This window comes from Hylaeus anthracinus, unplaced genomic scaffold, assembly GCF_026225885.1.
Source record: "Hylaeus anthracinus isolate JK02 unplaced genomic scaffold, UHH_iyHylAnth1.0_haploid 11985, whole genome shotgun sequence".
Taxonomy (NCBI): Eukaryota; Metazoa; Arthropoda; class Insecta; order Hymenoptera; family Colletidae; genus Hylaeus; species Hylaeus anthracinus.
Genome location: NW_026534333.1, coordinates 8,069,194 through 8,080,010, shown reverse-complemented (window position 1 = coordinate 8,080,010; position 10,817 = coordinate 8,069,194). Strand labels below are relative to the sequence as shown.

Below are 10,817 nucleotides of genomic sequence, written 5' to 3'. Positions count from 1 at the left end.
GAGAGAGAGAGAGAGAGAGAGAGAGAGAGAGAGAGAGAGAGAGAGAGGGAGGAAAAAAGAGCGAGCGAGCATGCGAAAGACTTAATGAACCGCACTCGATACCGAATCGTAATTGTGCTGTGCTATTGTACATATTAAAGAGCGAGAGAAGCGACACGCGAGAGAGAGAAAGAGACACACACGTATACACTCATACACACATACACGTACAGAGGCGTTCGATTGCGTGAAAGAGCAGTGATCGAACAGACTGAAAAGAAAAGAACCACCGATTTTCAGTAAGGAAAAGAGGTGGCTTCTTTTCGCGTTTCCCGCTTGCACGCGAACCGTTCCTCGTCTTGAAAAATTTTACGTTTGTTTTGCGTTCGATTATTAAATTATTTTTAAGTGGACAGGCGACTCCACCGGGACCTCCTTCGCGCAAAGTTATTCATTTTCGACTTCGAAACGGTATTGGGTTCTACAAATATTTTGGAATATCTGAAAAATATTTGTCTGCAAGTCAAAGAGCAACGGTTATACATTAGTAATCGAGCAATCTTTATCGAAGACCTGTCGTACATGGTTGCGTATTTTGTTTTTGTTTCCTTTTCTCTTTGAATCCGACCGATGAACAACGTTAAGATACTTTTGCTTACTTTTGCTAAATATTTAGTGCTCGAATGTTAGTTATGACATTTAGGATGTTTGTGAAAATTCTCGATTATTTTCACCATCTAAATTGGAATCATCGATGTTTCGCGAAGACATCGAGTTGTTTGTAGGAGGGCCCGATGTAAGATGCGCTAAAATAAGAATCTTCTATACTAGTCGATACTATATCTCTACGTTGAAGCGTCGAAATAACAAACTGAAAAGACATGTCCGTCGATGTTTCGAGCTTTGAGCTTCTTCGAGTTCCCAGGGATTCAAATTCTGCGTTCATCGGATTGTTTGCGCAAAGGATACTCGGTATCCTTTTTCTTTTCTTAATCGAATTTCAAGCTGGCCAGTGAGCGAAACGTCGGTTTGTCCGGAGGTCACCGCGTCGAGATGAACGTTAAACTTATCGTACCAAAAATAAGAAACCACAGAGGAAACGGAAGCGACCGGGTCGCGGCCGTCGATTATAAGATCATATATAGTACAAAGTAAACATATATTATTGTAATAACAGTTTAAATTAAATATAAGAGGAGCGTCGCTGTTTCAACGGGGTGTGTAAGAAAATGGTGATACGAGAAGGAACGTTTCGACCATTGGGTCGAGGAACGTGACTTTACACTTTAAACTTTAAACTTCAAAGTGACGCGTGAAAAAAGGAGAAATGGAGGTCGCGAGCGGGCGATAGCTTCGAGCGTCGAGTTTTCATAGAAGTTTCCTCGTCCGGCGTGGTTCCGTCTCGTTGTCGGACGCGATGTAACCCGCGCGACGATGTTACACTCGAGGTTCTCACCATTCGAAGATGGCTCCACTTTTTTCGTCGGTTGCGCAACATCTGCTCTGCGCAAGGTATCGGACAGCGAACAGTTCTCGAGAGGTACGCGACATCGGAGCAACAAAACAACTGAAAACGAAGTCGATCAGAGGACCTGGTACCGTACTACCGATTATCGGGAAAACAGGGAGCGAAAGGAAATGGATAGATGTTTTCTGGACGGAAGGAAAAAGAGATCTTGTTTCAACGCTATAGCAATAGATCAAACATCGCGAATACACAGACTAGAGGAGACTCGGAAAAGTTTGGAGTGACGTAACAAGTTGCAAAGCCAAATTGCATTCGCGGACATTGAATGATGGTATTCGCAAGATCCAGAAAAGAGCAAAATTTGTGAATTTAAAACCAAAATGAAAACCAAAGCAATAACGAATCTACGTGGGAGGAAACGAGCGGGTGGTCGCGAAGTTTAAGAAGTAAAGTAGAATTTTTACATACCAAGCAAAAGTCGGATCGAGCAAGATTTCCAAATAAAAAATGGATCGTAATAGCAGGATGTTGCCCGAGGTTCGTCCGTTTCAACCCTTGAATGTAATATCGCGGTAGAGCAAGCCACGGGGAGGGGAGGGCGGGGGGAGCATAAAGGCGATGGTCGCATCGTGACAAGGAAAAGATCTCGCGCGCTCAGTTGGTCGCGATCCGACTCGAGGGGAAGACGTCGCAGGGAGAACGAAACACGGACGAAACGACGCGCGAAGGGATCTTTATCCGTACGATAAGCCTGTACATAGACGATTAATCGCGATTATCAATTACGCCGTTATCATCGTCACCTTTGTCGCTATTATTCTTCTTATTACGTTTATTTGTATTATTCCTGTTGCCATTAATGCGATTTTTATTCCTGTAACGAGACGATTGATTATTATGTAAGTATACCGTAAACATGTTCTTTGTTAAAGTGAGAGAAAGAGAGAGTGAAAGTGGGGCGGGGAGGCCGGGCAGGGGGAATGCAGAACTGAGATTAAGGGGAAATTTAATTAGCACAGTTATTCGAGAAATTTTTAGAGCTGACAAGAGCTGACGGGTCGTGAACAGAACAAACACAACAGTAACAGCAACAGGAGCATCAACAACAACAACAACAACAACAACAACAACAACAGTAATAAAATATCGCGATCGAGTTGAAAAACGATTAAAATAGGATTAGAGAAAGGTCAAGGGCGTAAAGGGTTGCGTTATCGTAAATAAAATTGGAATCCGAAAGACACGCACGCTAGGTACACGCGAAACAGAACATTAAAGCAAGAACATAGTATATAATTATATATATACTATATATATATATATAAATATACATAAAATATAAATATATAAATATAAATATGAATATAAATATAAATATAAATGAATGATATATTATATATATAAATATATAAATATAATTGCCATTTTCAGGCATCCAGGGGTAGTTAGAGAATATGGGGTGGGGTGGGTGGGCTAGGGTGGGACGAAGATACATATATTTAGTATAGCGAAAAGCCCAGCGATCGAATGGAGGGGTGTCGTTGCCGGGATATTCCGGTGTCGATCGATCGACGATCGGCGAACACGTGTAATTAGAAGAAGACCGCGAGACGAGACATAACGCGCGACCTAGTTCTACCGAGGGTTCGAAGATAACACGGACAAATTAATAGGAGCAGAGAAAGATGTCGAGAGGAAGGTTTTTTTTTTTCAGGAAACTCTAGATCGAGAGACATCCCCATTTATTCGCTATATTTTCATATCGCAACAATTATCGATTTATCCTGTTTCTAGAAGAAAATATTCGCGTGACCAAGTGTCAATCTAAACTTTGAAGATAGACGAACGAAGCACCGTTAGCTCGATGCTTTTTACACCAACGGTAACATCAACGGTCAAGCTGTAATATAATACGCGTGACATCCTCGTTCTCTCGGCTCGATTAATTTGTCGGTATCGTTCCAAGACAGCCAGTACACAATATTAGCGATACACGGTACCTCGTCTCAAATCGAGGACGATGACGAACAGAAACACGGAAGAAATACTCGAACCGTTAATTCCGAGCTAAGATTTATTCCGCGAGGGTGCAAAATAAGCGTGGTCTTTCGCCGAGCAGTGTACGCCATTCCCCGTAACGATTCGTATCAATTCGACGAATGTTCAGGGGATGTTCGGTGGCATACGGCGAAGGAACCTCGAGACGAAGGTGAATGAACATATATAAATATAAATATATAAATATATATTAAAGAAAAAAGAGAAATAATAGTAATAACGATAAAAAAGGGAATAAAACGTAGAGACTAAGAGAATCTATTTCGGATCCGTGTATGTATACGCGTTTTTTTATATTGCAACGATGCGAGTCGCGCGCGCGAGTTTTAAATCGGTAGATACGAGAAAAGTTAGGAGAGGGGGGGATATTAAGTTAACCCTTGGACTCGGCAAGATATGCGGAGCGGAGGTAATCAACGTTGGACGAATGTTGAGTAATATATTATATGGGATATATTATATTATTATATAGCACGCGTAAAAATGGTGGAGAGGTTAGGGGACCGGTTTCTGTCCTCGTCTCGGCTACTCGTTTCGTAGATAGAGGCTCGTTTTCTTTTAACTAGAATTATTTCGTTTCTCGTTGTTGACTTCTGGGACGAAGACCGTCAATGCGTTTCTCGACAAAACGATCCCACTTGATTATATTAGGCCGGGTTTAATGTCCTTTTTGTATCGTACAGTTCTGTTTGATACAGTTGAATGTTCGATGTTGCTCGAAAAAGGAATAACAATTTGCTTAATAAAGACCACAGTTGACGAAAATACAATGATACGGACTCGTAGTAAAATAAAACATAGCCGAATCGCGAGAAACGCTGCGAAGCTTCGTTTTTCATTCGCTCGAATCCGTCGCGAGCGAGCAGCGGGAGAAACGCAGGGCAGAAACCCCTTCAGGACTACAGGGAGAAATGTCCGAGAGCCCGTGGTCGCGTCTCGCGGCCATTCGTTAACTAATTATCTGTTGATCGGATCGGTGGAAGATCGAAAGACGACAGAAGAAAACACACGAGTGTGGTGCGTGGGCGTTGAAAGAACGAAGCGAGAACAAGGTGAACGGTTCGTACGACAATAAGGTATCGATTAGTTAATCAGAGATGAAATAATGTAAAATACAAGTGCAAAAGCAAGTATACATTATTATATTTATTATAATACGAGGGTTCATCGTGTCGACGTCCACCGTCAGGGCAGGAAATGTTCGGCGAGCGACCGCACGGTCTCTCAAGCCGAAAAGGAAAAACGAACAGACGGGTAGAGGATTTTCACAGAGCTGAGAGACGACGTCGGGGCTCCTTTTAGAGTTTTAAACGCGAACCGCTACGCCGCTAGGGTCGAAACACACAGCTTAGGTTTTGCGCGGGACGTATCGAAACGAGACGAAACGCGGAGCCACGCTAAACGAAGAATGCCGAACGGACGGATTAAAAGATTGAGAGAATCGAGGAAACTGATCGATCTCTCGCTTCGGCAGCGGTCGTTTCCTCCTTTCTCGGCGAAGGGAGGCGTGACCGAGGATCGATGAATCTCCGCGAGGACATACCAAAGGATCGTAGATTAAACGCGAGTAAAAGAGGAAAACATTATTTATTGTTTACACTTACGTATTCATTAGCGAATGACACGTACACGTATACACCGACACACGCAAACGCGAACAAACACAGACACACACGCGTACAAAGAGCGAGAGTGATCGAGAGAGAATGCGAGAGAGAAAGAGTTTACGAACGTGAAACTTAGTCGAGGGAGCTACGCGTCGTTGATTTTGCGAAAAAAATAGGGGCGGGACGGGGTGGGGCGGGGGAGGGGGTGATAAAGAAGGAGAGCGCAAGCGGTTGCAAAAGAATTACACTTGTAAATGATGAAGTCGAATTTTTCAGCTGAGATCGATCCGCCGGAAAGATCGACGAGGGGGTAGTTTTTTCTTGTAAGCGACCACTTTGTTAGCGTCCGCTCGTCGATCGAACGGCGACGATCGAGGATCTGGGATCCAAAAAGCGTCGATACTACGCCGTCGAGTCACGAAATTTGAGGATGTTCTTTCTCCCGTCGATCGAAATTATTAGATGGAAAATTCGATTGCAGCATGAGAACGCGGAATTATGTACGTAATAGACACGCGAGTTCTGTCGAGATCGGAACGCGCGCGAGGGACGGGGGCGGCTGTAAACTACTGTAAACTACGATGTTACTACGTTTTACCAAGAGCTTATTGTAGTCGAGAACCATTTACGAAAAAAAAAAAAAAAGAAAACACATACACACACATACACACGCGCACACGCGTACACACACAGACACGTAAACAAACCAATCAACCAAAAGAAGACAGAACAAGAAGAGTAACTTACGTCGTAAAACCAAAAACAACAAAAAAAAAAACCAATGGTAATTGAGTGTAGCACGAAAAAAAGAAACTTCTTTACACTTTTGCACGAGACGTGTGTTGTACTTAAATTAATTATCAATTGACATATGTAATTAACGTTTTATTACTTAGCAATTAAACTTAATTTATTTATGATTACATCGGAGTACCGCTTGTGTTGTGATACGCCCTTGTCGATGATTAAAAAGTAAGCAGGAGGCTTGTGTGTTTCACGCTCCCTTTCAACGGACAAAAATAAATGTGCAATTCGACGGTGTCGACTGGTGAAAATGAAAGACAGAGAGATAACAAAATGAAAGAAACTTCCGTACGACCGAAGGCCACCCGGATTGTTGTTTGATTTTTCTTCGCTGACGCGCAACTTTCGTCTTTTTTTCCTACGGTTTTATTTTTCACGTGAATTGTGCAAGTCGACATAACTACGAACATTTTATTTTGGATCGTTCTTTTACTCCCTGGAAATGACGCGATTCGATCGAACAGCGATCGATCGTTTACCTCTTCTTTCGCGGATTTCGTCGAAATCCGTGAGCATCGGTTTCTGAAACTTCGGTTTGCGTGGTTTGTAATGTCAGTTGTTAAAGGAGAGTTTAATTTTAAGCAAGACTTAGGAAGGATTAGCGCGTCGGAAGGTTTGCGATGAGGTAGACGCCTTCGTTGTAGCAACGGAATCTAGTCAAATAAACATTAATTCATGGGAGCTCGCAGTTAAGTTAAATAAACTCGAGAAAGAGGGATTGGTAGTCTTGTCATTTATTGGACGTTCGCTTTCGTTCCTTTGTATTCCCAATTGTTTCATTTACAAACGAAAGGACATTCGAGATGTCGGAAGATTAAAATTACGAATCGCGAAACGAAATAACCGTTAAATTAAAAGACGTAGAACGCAGAACCTTTGTTCTCGGAGAAATTATTTTGGTACAACAAAAATGGTATACAAAAATGTATATACATGTAAGCGTCATCGTCTTTCAAGAGTATTTTATAGTAGTATTTTATCTGTTATCAAACTGGTTATCCGTTTAGCATTTATGCTCCGAAGGCTTGTATGCCGGTAATCGCTCTGCCAAGTATCAAAGCATGAACGTCCTTCGTACCTGCGAAAAAGAAACAACGTTGTACGCAACTTTCCGATTCCTCGCCAGCAAAAACTGTTTCCCGATTGATCTTCCGTACGTACCTTCATAGGTAACGACGCTCTCCAAGTTCATCGCGTGCCTGATGACATGGTATTCGTCCGATATCCCGTTACCACCCAACATATCTCTGGCAGTTCTTGCGATTTCCAAAGCTCTCGTAGACGAGTTCCTCTTTATCATGGAGATCATTTCTGGCGTAACTCTGACGAAAGAGGAATCGAAAACAATTACCGAGTCAAAAAGAATTGCTAATACTCGGGTGAAAAAATTGAAGCACATTTATGGAAAACGTGTATCGAACTATAATATATAAAACCGTACGTTGGATAACAACGGCAATTGTACTCATAAGCTTGATGGTTTCGGTATAAGGTAGATACGTATTTTCTTACTTGTCCTCGTCTTTTAATCTGCCAATCCTCAAACAAGCCTGTAAGCCGAACGCGATGTCGCACATCATGTCGGCTAACTTGACCTGCATCAATTGATTGGCTGCGAGCGGTCTCTTAAATTGATTCCGTTCCAAAGTATACCGTCTGACTACCTGCATACAAGATTCCGCGGCTCCCAAAGCTCCCCACGCGATGCCGTATCGAGCGTTGTTCAAACAACTGAACGGGCCCTGTTTCAAACCCTCCTTATTTTCCATTCTTTTACGAAACCTTTCTTTACGTAACACTCACTTTGAGTCCCTCAGCGTTCGGTAAGAGATTCTCCGCTGGTACTTCCACGTTGTCCATCAGAATCATGCCCGTGACGGAAGCTCTCAAGGAGAATTTTCCTTCGATTTTTGGCGTGGACAAGCGACCCTCGTTACCCTTCCTCTCGACGATGAACCCACGGATTTTCCCATCGTCGCATTTCGCCCAGATGATCAATACGTCGGCAATCGGAGAATTTGTGATCCTGGCTCAAACGATGCGTTTAACCACACCTTTATTTAGAATTTTTTAGATCCCTACGGTACAGGTACCGTACAGGTAAAGTATATTTGCTCCGTGTATATCGCAAGAATCCATACACTGAATACTCTATACCGTCGGAGTGACTTGCGCGTGTAGACAAAACTTGAATAATATAACATGATTCTCTGACAGGATTAAGTATCGTTTAAAGTGTTATTACATCGACGCGCTCACCATGTTTTGCTCCCGTTCAACCTGTAAATCTTTTTTCCTTCGTCGTAAGTAGCTTTACTCTCCATGCCTGCAACATCGCTACCATGATTGGGCTCGGTCAATCCAAAACAACCGATTGCTTCGCCAGAAACTGTAAGTATTTCGAATGGTCGCTCATTTCGTTAAACGAAATACGATTATAAGATACGAAACGCGTTGGTACACGCGTGCTTGTATTTTCTTTTAAACACGTACCGAGTTTAGGTAAAAACCGGTCCTTTTGCGACTCGTTGCCGTGCATATGAATCGCACCCGCTGCGAGGGATGACTGCACCGAGAAGGCAGACCTATACCCACTGTCCACAGCCTCGATTTCCTTGGCTAGAAGACCGTAGGCTACGGAAGAGACGCCCGCGGCACCGTAACCCTTCATCGTGCATCCCAGAATTCCCAGTTCGCCCAACTCCTTCATGATTTCCTTGTGAAACATTTCTTTTCGATTCGCCTCGATTACTCGGGGCAACAGCTTCTCCTGGCAGTACGAACGGACCTGATCTCTGATCAGAATCTCATCTTGAGTCAGCTGCGATTCAAGATTGAACGGATCTTTCCAGTCGAAGGTAGCTGAATTTTCAAATAATTGTAATAACATTTACTTCAGAAATAAATAATAATTTCCCTTCGTTTCCAGACACATTTCCCTATTAATTACCCTTCCTTTCCAGACACATTTCCCATTAATTACCCTTCCTTTCCAGACACATTTCCCATTAATTTCCCTTCATTGCATGACACATTTCCCTTTAATTTCCCTCAATTTCCTGGCAGACGTCCCATTAATTTCCTTTCATTTCCAAGCATATTTACTTTAACTCCCTTTCATTTCCCTTAAATTTCCTTCTATTTTCGGGTAGATTTCCCATTCATGTTCCCCTATTTCCTGATGTGATTTCGCTTCATTTCTTAGAACCATTACCCTTAAATTTCCCCCTTTTCAATGTGCAACATTGTTGCACTTCACTCCGCCAAAAAGTTCAACAAAGTTGCATTTTAACACTTTACATTTGATTTTTCACATTTCGCCGAACTTTTGAGTTGCCACTTTGTTGTACTTTTGAGCGTTGCTACTTTGTGAAGTTGTTGTGATGTTAGAAGGTAGTAGGAGTTGTTAGGAGTCGTTAGAAGACATTACGAGATTTTAGGAAATATTGGATTAATAATTGACTGGTATCAAGTTTTTTGAATAAATAAAAATTTGGAAAATTGTGGCGCCATCTCTCGGCGAACCGCCCAAGTTTGTCGTGAAATAGTTCCCCTCTCGCGCCGCTAGACGGCGACACATTTGTCGGTATTTTCGTTTATTTAAAAAACTTAAAATCAGTTAATTACTACCGTATGGATGATTTATTAGATGTTAAATGATAATAATTATGATGTAAAATAACTTTTATATGCTGAGAAAAGTAAGAATTTATGTTTTGAATAATTTTATATCGAGGCGACATCTATCGGCGCGAGGTGGAAACTATTTCACGACAAACTTGGGCAGTTCGCCGAGAGATGGCGTCACAGTTTTTCGAATTTCTTTTATTTAAAAAACTTTACATCGGTCAATTATTAGCGTACGAATCACTAATTAGATATTGAATTATAATAATTATGATGTGAAATAACATTTATATGCAGAGAAAAGTAAGAATTTACGTTTTAAATAATTTCATGTTGGGCGCTACATCTAGCGGCGCGAGGTGGAAACTATTTCACGACAAACTTGGGCAGTTCTCCGAGAGATGGCGCTGCAATTTTCCGAATTTTTATTTATTTAAAAAACGATATCAGTCAATTATTAGTACACAAACCAACAATTAGATGTTGAATTATGATAGTTACGATGTAAAATTACATGAATATGCAGAAAAAAGTAAAAAATTGGATTATATGTAAAAAGTTAGTTCGGTCGCTGCCGCTACGCGGCGATATCATTCGCGTGTCCATTATCTGGCGTTCATGCTTTGATATACAATAGCAAAATATGAATGCAATGAATATTATGCATAATAAACTATAATTTTTATCAATTATGGTATTGCTCATTCCTATGGGACAATGATGCATCCCATTCATTACTTAAGGTCGGTTGGTTAAGAGGATAAAAAACAAAGGAATTTAAACAAAGGGTAAAAGCAAAGCAATTTAAAGGGTAAGAAAGCAAACTCACGCTTTCCTCTTCGAATAGATGAAGTCGATATATCTGATCGTTTAAAATTAAGAATAATACGCCAACTAACGAATTATTTGCACTAAATAAATGATTCGAACGACTATACAATGATTTGATCGAAAGAAAACCTCGTATTCGAAACGAATTTTCCTTTTTCGAGAACATTTGCATAAGAAAAGGATACGTCTGGAAGAAATTCTTTGACAAAACCGCACACATCGCGAACGAAACTTCTGCACGACGGCAGCCATTATGAACAAGAGCCGACAGAAAACTAACTAGTCAACATACGCGAAACCGTCTTATCGGTAGTCCAACTTTCCCCCACTTCGAAGAGCCGATCTAAATGACTTACGCGATTTACATTAATCAGTCCTCTAACTCAATAAAAATATTGTACCGGTCGATGGCTGATATCTAAGTTCACGCGAATGATTCCTCC

The 10,817-nt window shown here is 41.5% G+C and overlaps 2 protein-coding genes across 3 annotated transcripts in view; one reads left to right on the top strand and one right to left on the bottom strand.

Moving 5' to 3' along the window:
- LOC128887286 (homeobox protein onecut-like) overlaps positions 1 to 6,035 on the top strand; it is a 60,370-nt gene extending 54,335 nt beyond the window's left edge. The window contains exon 6 of one of the 2 annotated variants that reach the window (XR_008460004.1): positions 16 to 6,035. The gene's annotated coding sequence lies outside the window, so the exon portion shown is untranslated. Of the gene's footprint in view, positions 1 to 11 lie in introns of both variants that reach the window. The other variant, XR_008460005.1, reaches the window with a different exon arrangement.
- A 599-nt stretch (positions 6,036 to 6,634) lies between these two features.
- On the bottom strand, positions 6,635 to 10,670 carry LOC128887291 (glutaryl-CoA dehydrogenase, mitochondrial). The gene is made up of 8 exons (XM_054143013.1): positions 10,560 to 10,670; positions 10,373 to 10,405; positions 8,410 to 8,778; positions 8,176 to 8,305; positions 7,720 to 7,942; positions 7,429 to 7,658; positions 7,078 to 7,238; positions 6,635 to 6,994 (listed from the first exon to the last, which is right to left on the bottom strand). The coding sequence occupies exons 1-8, from the start codon at positions 10,624 to 10,626 to the stop codon at positions 6,927 to 6,929; spliced, it is 1,281 nt and encodes a 426-aa protein (XP_053998988.1). The 5' UTR covers positions 10,627 to 10,670; the 3' UTR covers positions 6,635 to 6,926.
- Between the last annotated feature and the right edge of the window lie 147 nt (positions 10,671 to 10,817).

Coding starts and splice junctions, on each gene's coding strand:
- LOC128887291 (XM_054143013.1), bottom strand. CDS start 10,626: ATGGCTGCCGTCGTGCAGAAGTTTCGTTCGCGATGTGTGCGGTTTTGT. Junction 10,406..10,559: donor TCAAAGAATTTCTTCCAGAC/GTATCCTTTTCT, acceptor TTAAACGATCAG/ATATATCGACTTCATCTATT. Junction 7,659..7,719: donor CGAACGCTGAGGGACTCAAA/GTGAGTGTTACG, acceptor GGTTTGAAACAG/GGCCCGTTCAGTTGTTTGAA.